Source organism: Manihot esculenta, chromosome 2 (genome assembly GCF_001659605.2).
Source record: "Manihot esculenta cultivar AM560-2 chromosome 2, M.esculenta_v8, whole genome shotgun sequence".
In the NCBI taxonomy this organism is placed as follows: domain Eukaryota; kingdom Viridiplantae; phylum Streptophyta; class Magnoliopsida; order Malpighiales; family Euphorbiaceae; genus Manihot; species Manihot esculenta.
Window position 1 is genome coordinate 24402678 of NC_035162.2, and position 27674 is coordinate 24430351.

The 27674-nt window shown below is 27.9% G+C and overlaps 2 protein-coding genes across 3 annotated transcripts; both read left to right on the forward strand.

Moving 5' to 3' along the window:
- The first annotated feature begins 449 nt into the window (after positions 1–449).
- On the forward strand, positions 450–1637 carry LOC110607608 (probable carotenoid cleavage dioxygenase 4, chloroplastic). The gene is given in 4 exon segments (XM_043953830.1): positions 450–545; positions 698–770; positions 773–955; positions 1339–1637. Coding segments are annotated over 4 exon segments (651 nt in total).
- Positions 1638–14206: 12569 nt separating this feature from the next.
- On the forward strand, positions 14207–17619 carry LOC110607609 (agamous-like MADS-box protein AGL12). 2 transcript variants are annotated; one of them, XM_021746756.2, is made up of 7 exons: positions 14207–14587; positions 14840–14924; positions 15665–15726; positions 16614–16719; positions 16994–17035; positions 17274–17315; positions 17387–17619. In XM_021746756.2, the coding sequence occupies exons 1-7, from the start codon at positions 14406–14408 to the stop codon at positions 17468–17470; spliced, it is 603 nt and encodes a 200-aa protein (XP_021602448.1). In that variant the 5' UTR covers positions 14207–14405; the 3' UTR covers positions 17471–17619. The 2 variants fall into 2 exon arrangements, with proteins under 2 accessions (XP_021602448.1, XP_021602447.1); XM_021746755.2 differs by having other exon boundaries at positions 14221–14587; positions 14837–14924.
- The last annotated feature ends 10055 nt before the right edge of the window (positions 17620–27674 follow it).

The following is a 27674-nucleotide window of genomic DNA, read 5'->3' on the forward strand; positions in this document are numbered from 1 at the left end:
TTTAAATTATAAAAGATGATTTTGTATATTTTCTTCATATAATTAATAAAAAAAAACTACAACAATATATGAATTATAAGAGATTTGTTTTTTATTTTGCAATTAGAGCATAGTTCCAATATTAATATATATATGTAACAGAATAAAAATTAATCTTTAATTTATAATTTGGCATTATTTGTTTTAAATATGGAGTAATAATCACTATTTTTCCATAATACTTATCAAATTTTAATAGAGATTAGGAAAATTACTTTTTAGGCCCTAAAATTTAACGTAATTAACACTTCTGTCCCTCTATTTTGGCGACCCAACACTTAAATCCCTCACTTACTCTTCCATCCAAATTCATAGTCATTCTATCTAAAATAGCCGTTTGGGGCACGTAAATTGACAAAATTAACTCTCGCTAAAGTCTCTCTATTTCAAAATCACGAAATCCAAATCCAATGCCTCTTCACTGTAGATTCTTCTTCTTCTTCATCTTCCTCATACTATTTCTCCAACTCTCCATCTCCAAATCACTGATTCCTTTGCAGCTCTTGGTACTCTTTCTGCTGCTCGAATTCTTTCTAGTAAACTCAATCCTGCAAATGGCATTGGTCTAGCAAACACAAGCTTGGGTTTCTTTGGCTTTCTTTCTGGGTCACCATGATTTTGATGGAAAGTTGTTCTTAAACATGATTACTCACCCCAGACAAATTTTCAGACAGGTGAAACCTTTACTTTCCAATATGGTCCTGTTCCTCCATTCTTAACATACTTTCGCTCTATTCAAATGGAAATAAATAGTCAGATGTGCCTATATTTTCCATGGTGAATCCATCTTTCATTCATGACTTTGCTATCAGCAAGAAGTATGCTATATTTGTAGACATTCAGATTGGGATGAACCCTATGGAAATGATCTTCAGGGGAGGCTCTCTGATGGGTTCAAACCGAATAAATTTTTTCAGTCCGAGCCAGGAAATGAAATTCATAGAGCCCCCAAGCGTTTTTGCCATGGATCGCCAGCTCCAAGCCAACATGCTACTGCTGTTTAGGTAACGCGGGGGACAGGTATGAGTTAGTCATCCTAGCAACTAACCTGGTAGGTTGGATGGGTTGGTTCTCTCCGTCTATGAAATCGCATTTGACTCACCACCAGCATATGAATTAAAATAGCAGCAATTTCAGTTTCAGTGTGGAAAATCCCATAGCAGTTTCACCAATTGATTTGATTGACCACCCAGCAGAGGTAGTAGTAAAGTCAGTGGTTTCCCCCGATCTGGAACCGAATTCGACCAGCATTCTCGCTTGTTAGAGAAATCAATCTATAATTCGGAGGATTACCTCTAGGGGTAAGAATCAGAGTCATCCCTCGATATGCAACTGACGAAACAGAAATGAGATGGTTTGATGTGCCTGGATTCAATATAATACACGCCATCAATGCATGGGATGAAGAAGACGCCTTAGTGATTTTGGCACCCAATATTTTATCAGTTGAACATACTCTTGAGAGAATGGAACTTGTCCATGTGTTGGTGGAAAAGGTGAGGATAGAGTTGAAAATAGGCATAGTTACAAGAGAAGAAAGATGGAAAAGTGAAAAAAAAAAAAAAAAGGGAGAATCAACAATGGGCAAAAGGAAATAGAGAAAATATGAAAGAGAAGAAAGATGGAAAGATTTCACGTTGAGAGGTTTTAACAAGTTCATTAAGGATATTTTTGTAAAAAAATTATCATCTCTCACCTTTGACTCTTTAACCAAACAGTTATTTTGAATGGAAGGACTATGAATTTCGACGGAAGAGAAAGTGAGAAATTTAAGTGTTGAGTCGCCAAAATAGAGAAATAGAAATGTTAATTACGTTAAATTTCAGAAATTAAAAAATAATTTAAATTTCAGAAATTAAAAAATAATTTAAATTTCAATAACTAAAAAATAATTTTTCCATAGAGATTTTATGTTCCAAATAAGAAAAGAAAAAAATATTGAACAACTTCAAGTGTTTTATTAAAATAAAGTACTCACTTGATATTTTTAATAAATTAAATTTAAATGTTTATAAATTCTTACTAATAGTTTGTTTCTTTTATAGATTTTGTAATTTTTTATCATAAATAATATAAATAATTAACACAATTTATTATCAAATTAAGATTTAAAATAAATTTATTTATTAAATGGAGTTTAAATCACTATTGAATTTTTGTTAAGAGTTTAAATATCTATTTTTAATTTATTAACAGATATAAATTAAAAAAATTTAGACTTTAGTGATCATTTTAAAAAGTATAAAGACTTAAATTAATTATTAAAATGTTTAAGAATCTATGACGGCCAATTACTTAACTAGAGTGTAAATGACTTGTTAACCATTAATTGCTTGAGGGCTTAAAGCGTCATATGACAATCATTAAGATCCTTCCTAGCCAAACATGATTTATAATGGTCTCCAGATTACCTTAGTCACCAACAGAATTCTTAAAACATAGGATAATTGGATTTATAGACAAGAGATTCCTATGTGGAAATTAATCATAAATATTAACATTTTTTATATAAAATTGAAAATTTACGAGAAAATAAAAAGAAAGAAAGACAGCTGAGCTATTGAATGAATGAAAAGATTGATGATATGATTTATGATTTGATGCATAAAGGATGTGGAGGAATACTTTGTGTCATTTTAGTATTAATTTTCAGATTTAATTTAGTATTAAATTTGATTAAATAGAATCTGATGAAACTTTTCTCATTTTTCAGTTCAGAAAATTAGTTTATTTTACTAATTAATTTATATATAATTCTTCATATTAATGTGAATTTTTGATATACAATATATTAGAAACTCTCAAATGTAAACATATATGTGTTCTATATTCTTCTAATTATGGTTTCCTTTAATTTTATAAAAATATTGAAAAAAATTTTCTAAATATTTTTAATATCTAGAAAAAAAAACCCTGAAATTATGACTAAATCATTCAATAGTTAAAATTAAAATTATAATCTATTAAATATTTAAATTTATAAAATTATAATAATTAAATATACATCAGCTATATTATTGGTAATTCATTAAAAAAAAGAAATTAATTATATATAATTGATAGCTACACCATAAATTTTGTTGAAAACGATTTAAATTTTTATAAATCAATAAAGTTAAATTAGAGTAATTTTATTATTTTATGAAAATTTTTTAAATTTAAATAATAAAATTTAGAGTATAATTAATAATGAATAAAATTATTTCTAATTTTTTTTAAAATCATTAGTTACATGGTTAATTTATCTTTAATTATAAATTTAGATGTTCAATAATTACAATTTTAATTGAAATATTTAATAAGTCTATCTCCAATAGTACGTAGGAATAAATATATATTTAATCAAAATAAATTAGTCAATAAAATAATTTTACTCTTAAAAAATGTTAAATTGTTTTTAACTAAAATTATTTTTTTGAAAAATAAAAAATATATTTATTAATCTTATTATTATCAATAAACTTTGTATACGTGAGATTTTGTTAATATCTTTTATTTTTTTAACATTGTAATCAAGCAACGGAAATAATCGCATCTTTTATAAAATAATTTGCTTAGAAAATATGTGTATTTATAAGTAATTTTTTATAAAACGAACGAGAGAAGAATACAATCTTATTAAAATTGTTAAGATTTTATAAGAAAAAATTTTATTTAAGGTTATTTATTTTAAAATTATTTAATTAATTTTTAAAGATTTTTTATCCTTTATTTTTTATTTATTTTAACTTCAAATTTATTTGTGTTTTTTTAATTAATAATTATTTTCTTTAAAATTTAATCTACTATTAAGTATCAATATTTAATGCATTATAATTGATATGAAGAAATTTATTATATTATATTATTTTATTAATTTTTTAAAAAATAGTGTCCATTTTATTATATATATATTCTTAATGGTAAAAAAATTATATAAAATTTAGATTTTAAATATTGTGATATTAATGTGTTTAAAAATATTTTTATATGAAAAAATAATTGTTATTTACTTAGCTTAATCTCTTTATGTTACAGAACTCTCTAAACAGTCTATCTAAAATAAATAAATTAATATACAAAAAAACTATAATTGAAAAGTAATCTCTCCATCAAAATTTTAATCTTATTTTAATATAATTAATTATAATATTTTCACAATATTATATTAAAATTAAATAATTAACAATATTAAAGGGGCACGTAGATATCGATTCAGAAGTTGAAGGGTTGTGAGAGAAGCAGGGAGAAGTTTTATATTATTTGTTTGATTTGACAAGATGCTTTGATTGTCTTCAACGTTAAGATGAAAATGAGTGTTGGGATCTTTTAGGGTTTCAATTTGTTTTCTTTGTGGCGAATCATTGGGTAATAAGTATCCAAATTATTTTTATTTTTATTTTCTTAAAAAAACTCTGGATTTTATAGCTCATGCATGCCTATCTGATCTTAAATTTTTTACATTTAAGCCTTATTTATTTAGCAATAATGATTTTTTTTTTTAATTACAAAGTAACTGATCATTCTTATTTTTAGTTTCGTCTCATTTTGAATTAAAATTTATTAATTTGCTAAATATAGAATTTATCTATAATATCAATATTTATAATTATTTTTAAATTTTAAAATAAATAATTGTTTTATTAATTAAATAATTTTTTTAAATAGTTTTAGATATTTATTATTTGAAATTAATATATGTTTAAATTCTTATTTATGAGTTTAATTAATTTTATTTAATAATTGTATAGAATAATTATTAAAAATTAATAATTTTGATAATATTTACATTATTTTTTTAGATAAAATTATTAAAATAATAATTTAAATATTAATTAAAAATATTAAAATAATTATCATACACTGTATTATTAAATTTATATTTAAATATTAAATAATTATAAAAAATAATATAAAATAAAATTTTTATTAATATTAAATGATTCGATAGTAAATGGGTGTTCTAATTGTTAATAATTATATAAAAAAATTAGAATTAAATATTAATTAATTATAAAAATAATAGTTTTGATAATATAAAATTATTAGATAATGTGTTGATATTTTAATTATAATAATTATATTTTATTTTTAAAGTAAAAATAATTATTACTATTAAAATTAATTTAAAATTGATAAATAAATACGTAATTTTAAGATATACATGAATAGTAAAAAAATTCAAATTTTGATATTAGAAATATAATTTGGATAATGATAAACTAATCTTTAATTAAGAATATTAAAATATTAAAATAATTATAGTAATATTAAATTATTAGATAATAAGTCTAAATTTTTAAAACTAAAATTGTAAGATAATAATTAAACTGATTATAATAATTTTAAGAATCAATTATCAATTATATATAAAAAAATGTAACAATTTTAATATAATTTAAAAACTTCTTTATGTAATTATAAAACATTAATAATTTTAATTATATAAAAATATTATATAATAAGTTGTTGCGTTAATTATTTATAATTACATTTAAATTTTAAAGTGAACAATAATTTTATTATCTCAATTTATTTAAATTAATTAAATAAATATGTAAATTATGATATATATATATATATAATTAAATTTTTGATATAAAATTATCAAAATAATACATTTAAATATTGATGAATTCTGAAAAATAATAAAAAATTAACTCAAAATTATAAAAAAAATAAATTATTATAGCGATAAATCATAATTTTTATAATCAACTTAATTTTAAATGTTAGTATTTTTAATATTTTCTAAAAATTAATTATATACATATATATATTGTTAATTATAAAATATTAATAAATTTAGTAATATTATGTTATAAAATAATAAGTTATTGTTTATATTATTAACTATTATATTGAAAATTTAAAGGGAATAATAATTTTATCATTCAAATTAATTTAAAGTTAATAAATAATTATTTTAATTTAAAACATATGTAAATAGTAAAATAGATATTTTGAAACAAAATTTTAAAATAAATTTTGATTTCGATAACATTAAATTGATAGATAAGTGTTTTAATTTAAAATATTGATTATAAGAATAATAAAGTTATAATATAATTCATTTAAATGATAATAATAATTTTATATTTATTTAAAAATATTAAAATATTAAAATAATAGTTAAACATTAAATTATAAAATAAAAAGTTTAAATTTATAAGATGATAATTATATGATAATTAAGTAAAATTTTAATATATATATATATATATATATATATATATATATATATATATATATATACATATTAAAATTAATAAATTTAATAAATATTAATCTTATTTATTTAGAAAAAGAATAGAATAATAAAATAATCATATAATTAATTTTTTTATATATTTAAAAGAGTCATATAAAAGTAGTTTATATCAACACAGATTATTTTTAATGTGTTAAATTAAATTTCAAGATAATCAGGATAATTTATTTATTATTTTTATTATTTTCTGCATATCTCTTTATTCTAAAAATTTTTAAGATAATATTTTAATTTTTAAATATTAATTATTTTTAATATAGTTTCATTTATTTATACTTTTATAGTTATTTTGTAGATGACATTATTAATATGAAAAGAAATAATAATCAATGCATAAATTATTTTTATCAATAACTTATAATTTTGATAAAAAATATAAAATTATTAGATTTTATTGTTGGTTCGTTATATAATTTAAAAATAAATTCAGTCAATTAAAAAAATTAATATTAGTTAATTTTAAAATAAATATTATTTTTTATTATAAATTATATTTTCATATATTTTATATTTATTTCATTAGTATAAATTTTATAATAATTTATTTTTATAGAAAATAAAAATTAAAACTATTATATTTAAAGGTGGTATATTTAAATATTTATTTAAAAATAATAATTCTACTGTTTATTTTAATGTTCACAAAGAGTTTGAATTAATTAGGATTTTACATTATTTTATTTTAATATTTATATTTTATCGATTACGTTTTTTTATTATTTATAATATTAATAATCATTTAAAAAATATTATATATAAAAAATTCTGAGTACATATAATGAGTATTAATAACATGCAAGGCACGTTAATTAATACTAATTTATCTAAAAAGTTGATTTCCATTTAAAATTTTGTTATTAGTTTTTAACCCCTAATATTTATAAAAATATAAGTACTTAATTTCTATATGCATCATATATTTATAAAATTTTAAAAATTTTAAAAATTAAATAGTTGTATTTTATAAAATTTAAAAATTAAATAATTATATTCTATATAATTCAAGAGTTAAATAGCTATATTATTAGAAAAGGGTAAAAAATTAATAATAAAATATTAAAATGCTAACTGACTTGTTATCACTTAATATGGAATATGCATATTTTAATGTTCATGGAGAAATAAATATCATATAACACATGTATGTCAAAATTGAGTAAAATGTGATAAAATCACAATTATGGTGTTGCAAGTAACACATATCATTTGGTCATTTTTCACCCGTGCAACACACGTGCAAATTTCGTGTCACTTTAAATCATTTTTAAGTAATCATGTCAAAATATCAATATTAGTAACCTTAAAATTTCATACCAAAATATTTGGTGCATATTATTAACGATTTAGCATTTTAGCACTATATCAAATAGATACAGATTTCAAGTTTCAATTAAATATGGAATGATGGATACATACGTATTAAAATAAGTAAGTCGTGTATAATTTCACTGAAAAAATAAGCATGTTAATTTTTGCTATCTATTTTCAACTATAACGACATTCTATATAATTTTGTATTAAATTTTCAAGTTTTTATGAACATAATAATACTTAATTTCTTCTATAAAAACGATATTTTATATTTTAACTTTCTAATAAGATATGATACATTCAATTATGATCATTATAGCTCAAAATTTTTCCTTTTACAGACTGCCCAAATAGACATTTACTTGTCCAGATTCAATTCCAATTTTCGTAATCTTTCAAAAAATTTAATTTTCTCAAAGATGAATAAAGAACTAGGTTTAGGAAATTGAATTCATCACACTGTTATTCTTGGAACTCCCATTCATTATCCTTATTACTCCTTATACAGTCAATTATGACTATATATCCACAAATTGCAAAAACAAAAGACTTGTTTTTCCTTGTATTAAAAAATCTAAAACCTAAAATCTGAATATAATCAAAGCTTATTCTGCTTATCACAACCAGTTGAATTGCATTATTTTATCAAAAGGCAAAGAACTCCAAATCTTAAAAAGAGGCATTTCACTCTAAGGAATAGAACAACTTGAAAACTCTTGTTCTAAAAGAAAAGATTTCATCTTCCAAAGTCAAACTTCCAAATGCTTTTTGGGAGAGAAACAGCATATTGTAGATTTGCCTTATGAAAATAATATTTATGAGTCCCATATTCCAACCAAGGCTACACCAATCCAAATGAATAAAGAACTTGAGCTTCACTGTATAAGACAAATCAATTATCTTAAATCCAAAAGTCTAATAACTCCTAAGTCTCTATGTTAATAAGCCCTCAGAAATAGAACAAGGAGTTCCAAGACTTGTAATCAATTAGAAGCTTCTAAACTAAGCCTTAAAATGAATCAAGTACCCCATTACAAACAAAAAAGATGTCTTACAAAAGACTCCATAACGCTAATATTTTTTCAAATCTTGACATGAAGTCAGGATTTTGGCAATCCAAATAGCCTCCAAAGGCAGTTGTAAAACTGCTGAATGAAATGCCATGCCAATTGATTTGAAAAACACTCATTCTGAGTTCTAAGAATCATGAATGATATTTGTAATGCTTATTCAGAATTCTGTATTATTTAAATTGATGATATTTTAGTATCCTCATCCTCTGTCGAACAACATTTTAAGTATCTAAACACTTTTCTCTTCATTACAAAGAAAAATGATTTATTGGTTTCTAAATAAAAGTTAAGTATTTTCTAAACAAAAGTTTGATTTTTGAGCCATTACATCAGCAATGGAAGCATTTCTCCGAGACGTCTCTTACTTTTATTGATAAGTTTTCCATAAAATTATTGAAAAGACCTAGTTACAAAGTTTTTAGATTGTTTAAATAATGTAATAGACTTATATCCTAATCTTAGTAGGATTCTTCAAACTTTGCATGATCGATTAAAGAAAAGTCTGAAATATTGTACACAAGAGCATACCCTTGTTGTTCAAAAGGTAAAAACCCAAATTAGAGAAATTCTTTACTTTGCATCCAACTGATCCTAATGCTTTTAAAATTATTGAGATAGATGCCTCTGAGCTAGATTATGATTTATTCTAAAACAAAAGAAACATGATAAAAAATGCATCGTACAATATGATTATAGACATTAGGATAATAACTAGAAAAAATTATTCTATAATTAAGAAAAGAAATTCTTCAATTTTTTTTTTGTATTCTAAATTTTAAAGTAATTTACTAAAATAGAAGTTTCTTCTAAGGATAGATTGCAAGTCAACACAAGAAGTTAAAAAAAAAAAAATTTTAAATATTGCTTCAAAATAATTTTTTATAAGATGGCAAGCCATTTTGAGTATATTTTTATTTTGATATTGAATATATTAGAGGAGCATGCCCGACTTTTTTATGCGTGAATTTTTATAGAATTCTCACCATGATTCTTTGTATCACGGACTTATTTATTTTTCCAAATGCTTTTCCATGCGACATTAGCAAACTCCTCAATGAGTAATCTATAGTCAACCTTAAAACCCCTTGATTGGCTTGTAAATATAATAAGAAGTTGGCTAAGGAAATGAGAGTTCAATATAGAGAGGAAATAAGATTGCAGAAATTTGGCTAAGTAATTTTATTAGCTCTCAAAAAATACTTTACAATAAATATGGGTGACTTTACAAGTTTTATAATATGTGAAAAATGAGGGTGATCAGCCCTATTATAGGCACTTCTACCTCCTTAACATGTGGTGGAGAAGTTGCCTTAAACATATGATTAATATTGAAAACAAATTTCTAGAACATTCTATATAACAGTGGCTGCCTAGCAGAATTGGGAAGCTTCCAGAAAATTCTGGCAGATTGGCACAACCAAACCTCTCTTAGGCACTAGACTGGCCAATTCCAAAACTCTCCTGTGCACAGAGATCTCCTCCATCTAACCTCATTTCGCTTGGAAGCTTCAGGCACACGCTGGGCTGTCTGGCGCGTTCTAGGGTCTTTTTGAGCAGTCTGACCCATGTGATTGGCAATAGCTCACTCGTGCACTCTCTGACAGCTTCTAGAGAATTCTCGCAGCCTACCCTTGTTTTTCTTGTGAGTTGCAACCACCTCACTTACGTCACGAGCTCTATTTCACCTAGGCACCTTTTTGGGGTTTTGGTGCTAAAAAAGAATATTTAGTTTTTTGGACTTGACTCAAACTTATTTGCCAAAGAGAGGTTTGATAATTGGTGTTTGTTTGATAGGTGTCGGGTGTGAATGCTTATCAGACACCAACGGTTTTGTTTTGTTTTGTTTTTTTTTTTTTTTAACCAACAAAGCCAGCGCCTACTGACTTTATGGATTTAGTCTTGTGGTTTTTTTAAAAAAATAATTGTTTTATTTTTTTAATTATTATTATATCATAATAATATATTTAATAACATATTAGTGTAGAAATTTGATACCAATCAATTGAGTAAAGTACGCGATAGCAACGGAACCGGAGAAAGTATACAAAAAATACCGTTCTTTTCTATTCTATTAGTATTTTCTATTCTATTAGTATTCGATTAGTATTAGTTAAATTAGTGATCCAGGCTCGGTGAGTCCTTTCTTCTGTGATGAACGGTTGGCACCAGTCCTACATTTTGTCTCTGTAGATCAAGGAGAAAGGGGCTCAGCGAGAAGAGGGTTGTACCATGAGAGAAGTAAGGAGATCAACCTCTTTCAAATGTACAACATAGATTCTGACAATGGAATGTAGTTGGACTCTCATATGGATCCGAATGAATCATCCTTTTTACGGAGGTAAATATTTGCCGGCTAGGCAAGAGGATAGCAAGTTACAAATTCTGTCTCGGTAGGATATACATATACATGTATTTTATTTTTATTACTATTATTTAATTTCTATTACATTACTATGAAATTCATAAATGAAATAGTTAATAAATGAAATATGTAATGGTGGAGTTACCATTATCTTTTTTGCAATGACGAATCTTGTATGTGTTTCTAAAAAAAGAAATTTGTTCATTTAATGGGTCTTAAAGGGGTGTGGAAATACATAAAAACTCTTGAATGGAAATAGAAAAGAGATATAACTCCAATATTAGTATAGTAATACTGTAATTAAATAATATCAGTTGATAAACCATTATCATATTCTTTTTTAATTAGAGTACTATAAAAATTAAATGTGTATGGCTGCACGAAAACTTTCTAATAAAAATTAAATTGAATTCTTGTAATATTAAATATTTATATTTATTTATTTATTTATTTATTTATTTCTCTTTAATGAATCATAAATAATTCAATGATATCTTATATATCTAATTGCAGGATAATATATTTTGTAAAAACAACCCAGTAATGTAGGCTTACCAATAAAATTTTTTTAATTATTTTTTATAATATATTTTATTATTTTTAACATATCAATATAGTAATACTATAATTAAATAGTACTAATAATTTTATATACATTTAATTGTATGATAATGTCATTTCATAATTTTAAAGATTTTTAAAATAATTTTTTTGTTATCGACTTTTATAGTATTTTTATTATTAAAAATAATAAAATATATTAAATATAATAATTATCTGTCAATAAATTTATAATTGATATTATTTTTAATTACAGTATTATTACACTAATATATTAAAAACAATATTAAAAAATTATTATTATAAAAAATTATATTACAAATAATATTATTAAATTAATATAATATAAATATATTAATTAAAAAATTAAAAATGAAATAATTTTAAAAAAAGCCTGCGCGTGTAGGTTTTAAAGCCTGCACATACACGTAGGCTTAAATGCATATAGACGGTCGAATCCTATTTGATAAATAAGTTTGAGTTAAATTCAAAACGTTAAATATTTTTTTTATTACTAAAAACCCAAAAAAGCTTTGATCATGATGTAAAATTAAAATTGGTCTATTTTACCGGGTGAAACGTTTGGTAGGCGACACTAGAAAACCTCTAGGAGAATCAAAGAATAAAAGACAAATGCAAAAACCCCTTACAAGTAAAAGCCAAAAGCCCAATCACAAAGTCCTTATCATCAACTCAAAAAACTCTTAAGTCAAATTCAAAATCTAAGCCTAACCAAATTAAAGCTTACATTGTTTTTTGAAACTCATTATTCCAAAATAGCAGATTATCTCAAAGTCTTTTTAAAATTTCTCAATTAAAAGTCAAAATACTTCATTTTCTAAAGTCTTAATCTTTCTCGATAATAAATTTAAGAATAATTAACTTTAATTTTTAACCATGCCGACCTTATCAAAATGTTGCTTCAAAAAGTTGTTTAAAAATTTTTTGAAAGGAATTATTATTTGAAAGCTAAAACCTCTTGCTGAATATAAAATGTTTGTTCAAAAAATTTATTAATTCAGGAGCAAATAATCTTAAATTTTTTTTTTTTTTCAAAAAACTGGACTTCCTATATAATATTTTCTAAAAGTAACTTTTAGAACTTAAAATCGACTTAATCTTAGTGCGTGAAAGCTGAGTTGGACACACTCTCAATGTAAATACTGCTGGTTAAGTTGTATATCACAGCTAAAAAGAGAGGCAGATAATGGCACACGGTTCGTAAAGCTTGACAGCCCTTAAAAAGCACACTAAAAAGGCAATATCATACGTCGAGAGAGCCAGGGCGTGAAAGGCCAAGAAACAAGGAAAAGCGAAGTAGAAACGAAAGCTTCAAACTCTACATGCCTTCTTCCTATTGGTTGATTAAAGAAAATGGCTTGCACATGAAAAGGTAATTGCACGCCCTGCATTTATATTTATATCCCACACCTGAGAAAAGTGGTTCTCCATATATATATTTTTTTAATTTTTTAATTTTAAAAGTAGATGTAGTGAGTGAAATTTCAAATTTAAATATTTTGTAATTTACTTTAAAATAAATTTAAAAAAAAAAAGTCTTTGTTAGCTTATTGATTGTTACACGTAGAGTTATGGTCGGATTCGGATCATTAACCAATTTGGAAATAAATTAAATCTGAAATTGAACTGGTTAATTGTTTTTTATTTTTAATCGAACAAAAATCTTAACTAGCCCCTCTTTTGAATTAAGTTAGGAATTGATCGATTTATTTTCATTTAATTTTAAATTTTTAAAATAAATTAAATAAAATTGTGCTTGTTGAAATTTGTACATCGATAAGTTAGTTATCAAATAATTAAATTGAAATTTATTTATTTTTATTTGTAAAGAATATTAATTTCATTTAATGTAATATTATTTTATTTTTGATATTATGCAAAATTAATTATTCTTTTTATACAATTTATTTATTTATTTATTCAATTATTAATTCAACAATATTTAATATTTATGTTTATTTCTTTATTTTGTAATTCAATTTTACCTAAAGTTTTAAGATTCAAAATTTTCAAATTGAAACCGGATGGACAATTTAAAATTTGGGTTTAATTTAAAATTTAAATCAGAATCTTAAAAATTCATAATTGTAATCGGTTTAAAACTGAATAAAACTGTCAAAAAATCGAAATACTTTGGGTTGGATTTGCAAATCAAATTGAAGCTAATTATAGTTTTTTTTTTTTTTTTTCTCTTATGTATCGCACAGACCGAGAACTACCTTCTATATATGCTCTTATTGAACGACCATTCCTCGTTGCTCCAATGCAGTCACGCGAGGTTGAAAAGGAACACTGCTATTAATTACTAGGGTTTTGTCTTTACAAAAATAATATAAATAAATAAAATAAGAATAGTAAAGCCTGCTTATCTCCACCAACTATATTGTGAGAAAAAGAAAGTACAGTTCTCCATCAATTATATAGTAAGAAAAAGCACAGTACAGTACTTCATGGTGCTGTTATATGTTTAAAAATATAAAATGATTGTTTTTAAAAGAAAAAGAAGAAAAATAATATAACCTCAGTGAAGAGTAAAGGCAGCTGCATGCTCCACCTTTATTCTCAGGGACTAGCTGTGAAGAGAGAGATTGATAAGAACGAATCCTATGGGACTATATAAGACGTGGAAGCTCTGAAGTAGAGAAGCAATATTTTTAGACAAACTTCTTGGGAAAGAAGGGAGGATTTGCAACAACCTCGAAGCTAGTTCAAACTAGTGGGAGGTTGTCTGCACGAAAGCAAAAGCCTAGCTACTAGCTTCATAATCTTTAGTTGGAATAGCTTACCAATGGCTCGAGGAAAGGTTCAGATGAAACGCATAGAGAATCCAGTTCATAGGCAGGTTACCTTCTGCAAACGCCGATCTGGGCTCCTTAAGAAAGCTAAGGAGCTCTCTGTTCTGTGTGATGCTGAAATTGGAGTTTTCATTTTCTCCCCCCACGGAAAGTTCTATGAACTGGCCACTAATGGGTACCTCTCTTATCCCTCTTCTCTCCTCTCTCCATCTCTTGATTTCCATTATTGCACGTTGACATCCTTGGAGTGTCTGATCTCATAATACGAGAAATCTATGCTGTTCAATCAATCCCTAGCTATCTAATAATATATTCTGCTCATTGATGATGATAAGACTTATATAAGATTCATCATAGTGGTATTTGAAAATTTTATAATTCCCTTAAAATAAACTAATGAAAGAAAGTATGTGTTGATAATCAGAAGCATGCAAGAGCTTGTTGAGAGGTACATGAAGGTGAGCGGAGGAAATATGCAGCCAGATGAACAAGCCAAAGAGACACAGTCTTTAGTACGTATAATGCATACGTGTCAGAGATTTCATTCTTTTCTTCCCATAGCTTTTTGCTTATTTGTATAGAAAATTTTAGACAGAATATATTTTAAAGCTTATTTTGGCATCAGATGCTGCTTATAATGCTCAACCTAACACACTACTTGCTAATTAACCACCCTAGTTTTTTAGAAATTCACATATAATCGCATAAATTTTAATTTAATTAAGGGGTATTTAATTTTGCCACTTAATTTTAATATTTAATTTATAAATCACTTTAAAGAAAAGCAAATTAATAATTCGGTGAAGTTACTCAAGATTAACTTTTTAGTAGTTAAATTGTTTGAATAGAAGGTGAATAAAAATAATTTAATTGGTTAAAATATTAAAAAAAATGTAAATAAGTCTTGTAGTAGTAAAAACAGGATAATATGGATATTTTAAAAGAAATATTAAAATAATATAATGTTTTCTCCGTTTATTTAAACTGTAATTATAAAATAATTTACTTACTTTAAATAGATTTTTTTTAACTTCTAAAAACTGAGTATTAATTTATTTATAATTTATTATTTATGCACAGATTTAATTAATAAATTACCCAACGAATAAGTAAGTATTTAGGCCTAATTATTTATTTTTCTCGTCAAAATATTATTATTATTATTATTGTTATTATTATTATTATTTTGGTGTGGTTTCAGTTTGCTTAATTAGTTTCATGAAGGATATGATGATAAATATTATATGAGTAGGATGCGAAGGAGGAGATCAACATGTTGAAGAAAGAAATTGAGATTCTCCAAAAAGGACTCAGGTATATTTATTACCAATTAATTTTTATTCTTTTGTAATAATAAGTTATTTTAAACATATATATTGTGTAAAAATATACTCCTTTAAATATATATATATATAAATTATAATGGAATGTTTTCTAATTTGACTAACCCTTCTTGGTTTTATGCAAAATATTTTTTTTGAAGTTGTTTCAATTTTTTGATATTTTGGTATTCAGAAAATCGATAAATAGAAATTATTTTAAAAAAAATTAAATCATTTTTAATGAAAATAACTTTCTATTTTTAATAGAGTACAGGTGATTTTCTAAACAGGAAAATCTTATTAATACTATTAATCATAAATTTATTAATATTATTTATTTTTTAAATTTAAATAAAATAATCAAAAATAAATTATTTTCTTTTATCACAAAAAATACATATGTAAGTTTTTTTTTTTTTACAAACAAACAAATCCTAAATCATCCTTTATTTTACATAACTATTCTAATCTCAATAGTTATCTTCACTAATTTATAATTAAAAAGTGAAATAATTAATTACAAGAAATTAAAAGCCAATAATAAGACAGATTTTAAGAAAATCTAAAAATATTTATTACATTTAATAAATACATTACAACAAATCTAAAGATTCCTTAATTCTATATAATCCATACACTATCATTATCCACTATAATGATGTAAAGTATTATTAAAAATGTCGGTTTGAAATTAGTAATTTGACACTTTTTTAATTTTTAGTTAAGTCGAGTATTTAATTTTTAACTGACTTGATTTAGTATGAATAAAATTTATTTAAATAAAATAATTTATTCTTAAAAAAAATTACACATCAAAGTGTAGATTAATAGACATTTCTGTTGTCTTACATATGTAATAATAATCATGCATGATAGCAGGTACTTGGTTGGAGGGGGAGCTGAGCATTCGCAAATGACAATGGATGAATTACTCATGTTAGAAAAAAATCTTGAAATTTGGATTTGCCACATTCGCTCAAAAAAGGTATATATTAATATAATCATTTTTCTAATTAATTATGGATATTTTAATTGTTTTTTATTTTTATAATTCATAATGTAAAAAAAATGAGTTGAAAATATTCTATTTATTTATTTTAAAATTAATTATTTTTATTAATAGAAGCCAATATACTTTGTAATAAATTATTATTCGATTTGGTAGATTTTAAAGAATAAAAAATATTATTAATTCTGGATATTTTAGTTATATAAATTTTATGTTAAAATTCCACTAATTATTACCAACTAATACACAGATGGAGATAATGTCCAAAGAGATCCAGCTGTTGAAAAATAAGGTTAGTCCTCAATTTTCTTCTTTGTTCTAATTTTGAAAATCTGCATAAATATTATTATTGCTTAAAAATGACCAAAATTTTATTGTTTATGAGTTCGTTTAATTCTTATTTTCTTCATCAGCAACAGCCTTATAATTATAGTAAAATAATTTTCAAATGGAAAATTTTGATGTTGAATAAATTATTAATAGTAAATTGAAATTGAAATTATTATTATTTATTTGTTTGTTTTTTATAGGAAGGAATAATGAAAGCTGCAAATCAATATCTCCAAGATAAGGTAGTAATAGTATTATGCAAAATTTGTGTTGAAATCTTAATATTATTAATAAATATTATTTTGTTTTGCAGATAGAGGAGAGTGTTGATTTTAGTAACTTTGCATCAATGAGTCCATATCCACTAACTATACAAAATGAAATATTTGAGTTTTAGGAATAGAGTGTGAGATGTTTTGGTTAAGCATTTGAGCTTCTTGGATTGTTGTAATACCAAATTACATATGAAGAATCTATAGGTTTGGTTGTAAGCTGGAAAATTGGTATTCAAATAATTAAGATACTATTACTTTGCTTTTTTACTTACATGTTTAATGATTTTTTTTTTTTTAATCCTTTATATAGAGTTAGAATTTTAGATACATGGCTACCTTCATCTCTTAATTACTTTACTTGCATCCATGGAAACTAATTGCCTATTATCTATTGGTTTCATAAAGCATAAAAAAATTAATTACTCTTATGTGGCTACTTCATTTTATAAATTATTCTTCTTGTCCTAACCTATATATTAATATCACAATATTATTCCTTAACAAACAAATAATTTGTACCTGATGAGAATTCTGCTCATACCGATAAACAATAAATTCATACCAGTCTTAAAACAATATTAAAGATTATATTTCTCTAACTTTTCAATTCAATGCCAAGTTTATTATGACATCTCCATAGCAACATTTTTAACCATCTAAAAACCAAGCACAATAACCCAACCTCAGATACAATACAATAATCAAATTATGCTTTAAGCAAGAAGACTTATCTCTCTAATATTCAATCCAAATCAATTACTATCACATGAAACCTCATCATAAAATTAGTTCACTACAAATTAAATAACCTCCTTTTAGGTATTTTTTTTTTAATTATCGCACTTAAATAGAAATTTAATAATGATTAATAACCCAAATTATAATAGAAAGACAAATAAAGTCTTAAATACAAATAATTGAAATTCTCACTAATCAATAACTTAATGGTTGGTCCTATGAGTTTAACAAGAAGAATTCAAAACATCAAATATGAAAGTTAAAAATAATCCATGAGCACCAAATCTTACTTGAGCCATGAGAATCGAAGTTGAAATTTCCATACCTCCACTTACGCAATTTGACCTCCATCTTCGTATTCTTTTATTTGAGTTTCCTTATTTGAGAATAATCAAACATGAAAGATGATTATACTTTTTAAATTATAGAAATAAAGAAAAAATTAGCTTCAAATCTATTTTCTCTCTCCAAACCAAACTATTTATTTCTCCCTAAAACCCTTTATCCAAATCTAAGTAGATCCACCATGACAATGGACTTTCAAGCTCTATCTCTCTCTCATTTATCCTTTTCCTTTCCAAATTTTTCTCTCCATTTTTTCCTTTTCGTCCTTTTCCTTTCTTCCCCTGTTTCCCGATTCTTCCTTTGCCCTTATTTCCTTTTTTTTTTTCGGTTGGAGACTCTCTCCACGTGATTGATGAGAGAGAGGGTCAAGTCTCTTGTCCTTTTCTTCTTCTTATTTACATTTAATCCTTCCATTTTAAAAGAAATCAATTTAGTCATTATTGACCAATAAAAAAGTTCCTAATTAGAAAGATTTAAATTTTAGGCAGGAATTTTATTCTTATAGTAAATATTCCTAATTTAGGTTGTTTTTTATATATAAATATTCAAATTTTATAAAAATCAATTATTTAGAATAGAATTAAAAATTCCACCCAAAAGTATTCATGGTATCAAAGTCTTGCCAACATTATTTAATATAAGGATTCTTGGTAATGTTCACATAGTTAGGGTTTTATAGGTCAAGCTTTTAGGCTACTCTATAGAGGGAATTAACAAACACCATCCATACTAGGAGAATACCCATTGGATTTTCGGCCTTTCCCCAGCGACGTGCCTCCATTCCGATCACGTGCGTAAGCTCATGCGCCACCACAGTCTCGGCGTCATTTCCATACGTTGGCGCGTAGGTCCTTCTCTAGTGCCCTTTTCTGACAACGCTCCTTTCCAGTAACCTCCCTTGCACGTCGTGCCTCTAACCACTCCAGTCCCATGCTTTTTTGCCTCTGCTTCTCTAGTGAACAGTAGCTCTTTACCTGTTTTAAAATAATAAAAAAAAAGATAATTTTTTTTCTTCTCCTTGAAATGGCAGACAAGAAAGTGACTAGTGTGAAAAATGTAAGAGCCTCTGATAATGCTTTCGTTTCATCTATTGATTTTGCTCCATGGATTATTAATTCTTGTGTAAATAGACACACGACAAACTCCTCTAAAGGCTTTAATTATCAATCAAGAAAAGGAAAATAAATTTTAAATAGACGGATTTGGCACCCGCCAGTAACAAGTAGAATATTACATATTGTCTGAAATAGATTTTCTAATAAATACTTAAAGGCAGAATATAAGAATCAATGTAGGGGGCTATTACTGATTCTCAATGAAAGTTTAGGTGAGAAGGGTGCCTAATACGAGTGAGCAGCATTCGGTTCAAATCGAAAAAATCGATCAAACTAAATTAATTTAAAATTTTGATTTGGTTTTTTTATTCTTTTAGGTTTGGTTTGATTTTTATTTTTAAAAATTTTGGTTATTTCAATTCAATTCATTTTTAATCAGAAAAATCGATAAAATCGAACCGAATTGATTAGTGAGTAATAGTATATTATTTTTATATTATAGGGAGATTAGACCATAACTAAAGTTGAAATGTTTCAATTGAATTTTAGAACACTAGAAAGAGGTGTAAAAAATAAAAAGCCCACTAAAAACCCAATGGATCAAATCAAACCGAATCAAATCGAATCAAACTAGTTTTATTCAATTTGATTTTTGCCTAAAATCAATTCGGTTCGATTTTAAAAATACTGAAATTTTAATTTTGATTTATTTGGATTGATTTAAAATCGAACCAATTGAATGCTCACCCTTAGTACCTAATACCTTTTCTTTCTCATACCCACTATCCCAAACATAGACCGTTGAGTTAAAGATTAAGAAGGATAATGGACCATTGCTAAGGTAGGCCGTACAACTACGTCCTTCTATTTGTTCCCCTCTTTCATTAGGGTGGCAACTTCTTTCCTCCGTTCTTCAGCAAGCGCTAAAATATCTTAGTTCTATGTTAGTGTTATGGAAAGACGAGACCTTAACCAAGTATGGAGAATTTGTACTCCCACAACAGGCATAAAAGATCACAACTGCTCAATTCTCGAGTCAAGCCCCATAGCTTCACCGTAGGGGACTTGACTCTCAAGAGGTCTTATGTAATAGGGGGAGATGTTGGGTCTGGTTAGTTGGGGAAGTATTGAAAGGAACTCTACAAAGTTTTTAAAGTTATTTATCTCGGTTCTTATAAGTTGGCCAAGTTAGACAGTCGAATTATGTCCCATTCTTAGAACATTTGTAATTTACAAAAGATTTATCAACAAATTATGAGGTATTTTTTTCAGTTTTCTTTTGTGGTTCTCCAAATTACATCAATGGAGCAATAGATTGCCACATATATAAAATAAAATACCACAAGACGAGTTACTGTCAGACGAGTCTTGGGTGTTAGTGCCTAAATAATTAAGGCATTAAGCTGCCAAAGTGCCACAAGGCGAGCCACCACTAGGCAAGTGTTGGGTGTTGGTCCTAGAAAGATTATCAAGGCATTAAGCTACCAAGCACCACAAAGCGGGTCATTGATAGGCAATTCTTAAGTGTTAGTCTATAAAAGTTATAGCATTAAGATGCCAAAGCACAACAAGGTCTTATTAGGTGTTAGTCCCTAAAAGAATTATCAAGTCTGGTCTGATTTGTCCGATAGGGGAGTATGGATGATAGCTCCTAAAATTAGTCCATCAGATGAGAATGAAATATGTTTGATTTGTCACAAAAAAGGTAAAAGGCATGAAAAGAAAATAATTATAATAAGGAAAATAGTTTGATTTTCATGAATTGACAAACTGTACAATCTATTAGGCAAGAGCGTCTTCATTCTCCTCCCCTCGAGTTTCTATATTTACATTGTTATTTTCAACTATGAGGTCTACGTTACTATGGTCAACCTTGTCTTTCTCTTCCTTTTCATCCTCTAGGACCAAATCATCGATCCAAGAGAAGCCCTTAGTAGGGGAGTGAATAGCCATTTCCTTCTTAATAGCCTCTTGGGCCTCCACATATAAGCTCCCTCCTCAAGCCACTGCTTCCTCCAGTTTTTTTTCCAACTCTAGTACCCTGGTGACAGCTGCCCAAGCCTCCGTAGCCTATGCCTCCATCACCTGCACTTGCCTCCCCAGCTCCTGAGCTTTCTCCTCAATAGCTTACGCTTTGATTTCAAGCTTAGCCTTCTAGGAGTTTACTTGGTCTAGGTTAGTTTGGACTTTATCCATCGACTCCAATGTTTCTTTAATCGTCCCTTCCACCTCCTCCATCCAGGCATTGAGTCTCTGGCTCTCCTCCAAACGATGTTTTTCTCTGTTTCCAGAGTCCTAAAGTTCCTCCTCAAAGATCTATCTCTTTCCTTTGCTAGGAAGCATGACACAATGCATTATATGGCTGTGTGGATGGCATTATTGTACAGTTCATCAATTTCAAACTACCCCAGCTGCTCATAATCATTGGGGATCAAAGTGTTCTTGGCAATCAAAAGGGAAAGGCAAGGCTCTTTAAGTAGCAACTCTACATTGGTGAGGGTAAGGCAAGCTTTTGATCGCTCCTTGGCTATGGAGAGCTTGTTCCCACCTTTATTTACCTCAGTAAAGGATCATGAGGAGGTGGAGATGGAGGAGGAGCATTCCTCTGAATAATGCTCGAGGCTACTAGAGAAGGAACGGCTTGGAAAATTGGAGCTAGAAGAGCCTACATCACGACTGGTATGGTCGAGACTCCTAAATGGTGCTGACACTTGACTAGTGGAGCTTATACTTAGTAGTAGGTGATTTGCCCTTCCTGGTAGCATAACCAACCTTGGCCCACTTATCCTTGTTAGCCATATTTGGGTAAGACATAAGTGAGTAAGTATAGCATATTAAGGTTTAAAGTTTAAGTAAAATACTCTAGTCCTATTAAGGTAGTAAGTTGGCTCAAGTAGTTGATCGAGTGCTCGGCCTCGAGTCCCTCACCAGCTTGGCCTGTTATGGGGCTTGCCATGCGAGAATGACATTTCTCACAGCGACATTTATGTCAATTTTTCTTCTTGTAGCCATCTTTTGGAGAAGGTTATAGCTTATTCCTCCTCTTGGATTGGCCTCTTTCCCTCTTTTCTTAGGCCTACGTAGAGGTTCCAATCATCCTAAAGGTTCCTAAAACCACCAAACACCCAATGTCTGGCGATAAAAAATTTGTTTTCCAATGCCTTAAGGAGGAAAGGAGCCTCTTGAAAAAGTGTTTAGCATTTTCTTCCACTAAAGAAATCATTACTCTTCTTTAACTCAAGTTCTAAGTTGATACAATTGGGAGAAAATGGCAACACTCGGCTCGATGCTATTATTGAGGTAGGGTACAGCTAGGCGATAGAGAGTTTATGGAAGGCCAACATCTCAGTGTAGAATGGATTGATTAGGAAATCTCATGCCCTCCTTTAGTTGTTCTTCATACACGATAATGGTGTCTTTAGTAGAAATGCTATCATTGGTGAACATTGGACATAAGGGCGAGGATCTCAAATGTGTCTTGTGAAATTTGGTATAGGTTATAAAAGCAACTCATGTCTTTCTAGGTCAGCACTAATCTTATATCACTCACCAATAGGGTTTCACCGCCGATTTAGTTTGCTCTCAATGAAACAATCTGGACAAGGATGTGAATGGGTCTATTAATAGTGTGAATAGATACTTACTGGGTAAGGGAAGAAGATTCTTGACTCATTCTTAAATATAGACCAGAAACAATGGAGATAAGGAAATGACAATAATCTGAGATGACGAAGAGCAAAAAGGCAAAGTGAGAGGATGAAGGGCAGAAGACGAGTTGAAAGAGATGAAAGCAGAAATCGAGAAGAAGTAAAGCAAAAGTGGTAGCAGTGGCAAAAATTGGGGATTTATAGGAAGTAATGATGACCAGTATTAAATGTACTTCAGAACTTGAGGCGTCTCATACACACAAAAAGGAGCAAATGTGAAATGACACTAACACGATTTTTGCTGTGTGTTTAGCAAGCTGACTGGACCTTTGAAATAAAAAATGAAAGACGAATGGAGGGATTTCTAATATGACTCAGTACTTACCCATATGCTTTGACTGGTTTATAATTCTTCATTGGTTTATGGTAATGATGTGTTTGTGACTCATCCATACCTATTTTGACTAGGTCAAAGGACACTTGCTTGCACAGATCTTCCTTCCTTAGATGCCCGATACTTGGACCTCTAAGACTCATCCTTATTTGACAGAATTTGGTCATCTTCATATAACCGTTGATAGTTGTTATACCATAATCTCTAGAACCCCTATAAATATGGGCTACTTTATTCAATAGCCAGTAGTTTTAGATTTTAAGAAAAATGACTAACTAACTTTATTTTCTTACAGTAGATATGTAATTTTAAGTATTTAAATTATTTTTTATTCATTATTACACTTGACATTTGTATAGATACTTGACTTAAATATCAAAATGATTATTTATAAACATCAGCTATCTCATACTTTCTCTTTTGTAGCTTATCAGCTCATAATGCATGTGATTTACATTAACTTTTCTAGGACTCCATAATTGTCATTTTATATGAGAAGGTTATATAAAGAATCTACTCATTTATAATGTAAAGAATTGTCAAACGCCAAATCTAATTTATAATCATTAAATCAGTCGTATTTTATCTAATTTAATTATTAAAAAATTATTATTTAATTCGTATGTTGTAGATAAATGTATTAATTGATTTATTAATTTTAAAAAATATAGTAAAATATTTTTAATATTTTAAAAAATTTACTAATTAGTTCATTCACCCGTTAAGGGTTAGAAAAAATTTTAAAAATTTACAATGCGGATAGACTAATTAATAGATTTTTCTAAAATTTTTAAAATTAATTTAATATAATTTTTAAAATTAAATGGTCTACTAATAAATTTCTCCACACTATAAAAATTAATAAAAAATAGCTAAAATTAATGAATAAATTAAATAGTAAATTTTTTAAAATTTGAAAAATAATTTAATATATTTTTTAAAATAAAAAAAATTAACTAATGGATTTTTGTATTGCAAATACACTTAGTAGTTTTGCTTAATTATTTTATACAACATATTTAATTTGAGATGCATATAAAAAGGAAAGAGAAGTTTTGCAATTAAACTAACCTAATTATCTTAATTTAAAACTCTAAAAAATAAAAACGAGACTATTATTTTTAAAATGGAAGGATTGAGTCAAATAACGTCATCAAAGATATAGAAGTAGTCGTCCCATCTCCAGTTACTAATGAAAATTTACATAATAATAAAAAAATAATAATCAAGTACATTTGAAAATGAGGTGAACTCATCACTTATATTATATTCTAGCCCTAGCATTCAATTTTTGTTTTTGTTTTTATTTTCTTTAACTTAACATTATTTGGCAATAAAATGGGTAGGGGAAGGTATAAGCTACTAGCTTAGCTAAGTGGAAAAAGTTTCACTTTCTTTGTTAAAATCTATTGTGGGTTTAAAAATGAGAATTAAAGTATTAAGAACAAAGTACTTTTTCATCTCTAAAATTTTGACAAAATTAACCTATTTTAACTTTAATTTTAAAAAATTTAACTGTTTAATCACTACAGTTTGATTTTATTAAACTAAAAGTGCCTCTATGTAAAACGATGAGGGTTTTTTTTTTTAATAAAGTTAAAATATAATAATTAAAGAAAAAAGTTATTGCAGTAAAATTTATTAGTTAATTCTTAAATTCAAAAAAATATATTAAAATATCTCTAAAATTTTAAAAATATATTTATTAGTTATTCCGTTAATTTTAGTTGTTAAATATATATTATAAAAGAAAATCTAAAATGCATTCAATATAAAGAGATTAATTAGTAGAATTTTTATAATACTGAAAAATTAATTAATGAGTTTTTTAAATTATAGAAACTAAATAATAAAATATTTAATAATTAAAATTAATGAAAATATTAATTAATAGTGATAAATATTTTCCTCTTCTTGGTCCATGATAGATCTGGTTTTCTTCTGGGTCCTTTCTTGTTGGGCTCCCTGATGGGTCTCTCCATGTTCTACCTGGTGAAAGGATCTGTAAAATAAGAAAGAATGGTCAGGGGCCTACCGGGGGTGCCCCGGCAGAGGCCCTCCGACGCTCAAGTCAGATTTTATGGCTCAGAGTAATATATTTAGGCAAGGGTTACAGAAAGAATAAAAATGGTGTCCAGGAAGGAGAAAGAAGAAGAAGATGAGAGCCCCCTTTGTGTGGCCTCTACCGTGATATATATATATCTGTCTCTCTGCCACAATGCTAGCTGTCTTCTGTCGCCTAGCTCCGTTTGTACGGATGTGTCAGGCGCCTGCTCCACGCGTAACGACCATTAATTCTCCTCTAATACGTATGATTCTCCTCTGATACGCATGCGGAAGGACCTACCAGCGGGGCATCTTGGTCATTTTCCCCTTTCCGGGCTGGGTTGAATGGTAGGGCTGAAGTTGAGCCTGGTGAGGGCCTGATTACTGGGCCGAGAGGCTTGGGCCGGTTTGATTGAGGAGTCTAGGCGGAGTCCGGCCCTGTGACTGAGCGGGCTGGACCTGGCTCTCGAGAGGAATATTGAAGCCTTCGGATCATGAACTGTTTTCATGGGCCTGGCCTTTATACCGGGGTGAAGAAATCCAGCGATCATCAATTGCCCCTTTATCTCCTCAGCAGTTATTCCATGACTGGTGAGGGGATAAATCTTTAAACTCTATTCATGACCGTGCGGTCTGAGAACTGCTCTTGTCGAAAGTATCCCTTTCTTGCCTTTTTATTATTTTTGTCTGAGCGTTGGACTCTCGTGTATGTTTTTTGCCCCTGAGTATTTATGGGCTGTCTTCTTTCGAGCGTTTTGCGGGCTCTTTGTTGCTTGGACCTTTCTCTAGGTCAGCTGAGTTGGTTTAGTGTGAGCGGTCAATTCTCGAGGTCGTTGCCTCTCATGATTACCCCTGATTCTCTGTTTGGCTTTGTATTTTGGTATGCAGTTTGCTTAGGAATCGCCTTGCCTTAATTCGGTCTGTCTTATCGGGTTTACCAGTACTGCGCTCGTTTTCTTGAGATCGGCATGATGCTTTGGTACTTTTGGCTGTTGTGTGAGATTAAAGTCTCTCTACCTGATGACTTGAGCTCCTTTGGGAGGTCGGAGTTTAGCTTTTTTCATTTATGGTCCCGTGCCCCAATCTTTTATGTGAGATCAGAACTATGTTCTTTATGAGTTGTTTTTGCTTGTTGCACCGGATGATCTTGGGGATTCTGGCTATTTTTGCTCCGGGAGATCTTTGAGATCTTTGCCGGTCTTCTACCTCAGTGAGGTCTTCTGCCTCATTGAGGTCTTCTGCCTCATTGAGGTCTTCTGCCTCATTGAGGTCTTCTGCCTTTTTGAGGTCTTCTGCCTCATTGAGATCTTCTGCCTCATTGAGGTCTTCTGCCTCTTTGAGGTCTTCTGCCTCTTTGAGGTCTTCTGCCTCTTTTGAGGTCTTCTGCCTCATTGAGGTCTTCCTTTGCTGGGACCTCAGTGAGGTCTTCTTTTGTCAAGACCTTATTGAGGTCTTCTTTTGCTAGGACCTCAGTGAGGTCTTCTTTTGTCAAGACCTTATTGAGGTCTTCTTTTGTCAAGACCTTATTGAGGTCTTCTTTTGCTAGGACCTCAGTGAGGTCTTCTTTTGTCAAGACCTTATTGAGGTCTTCTCTTGTCAAGACCTTATTGAGGTCTTCCTTGTCAAGACCTTATTGAGGTCTTCTCTTGTCAGGACCTCAGTGAGGTCTTCTTTTGTCAAGACCTTATTGAGGTCTTCTTTTGCTAGGACCTCAGTGAGGTCTTCTTTTGTTAGGACCTCAGTGAGGTCTTCTTTTGCTAGGACCTCAGTGAGGTCTTCTTTTGTCAAGACCTTATTGAGGTCTTCTCTTGTCAAGACCTTATTGAGGTCTTCCTTGTCAAGACCTTATTGAGGTTTTTCTTTGCTAGGACCTCAGTGAGGTCTTCTTTTGTCAAGACCTTATTGAGGTCTTCTCTTGTCAGGACCTCAGTGAGGTCTTCTTTTGTCAAGACCTTATTGAGGTCTTCTTTTGCTAGGACCTCAGTGAGGTCTTCTTTTGCTAGGACCTCAGTGAGGTCTTCTTTTGTCAAGACCTTATTGAGGTCTTCTCTTGTCAGGACCTCAGTGAGGTCTTCTTTTGTCAAGACCTTATTGAGGTCTT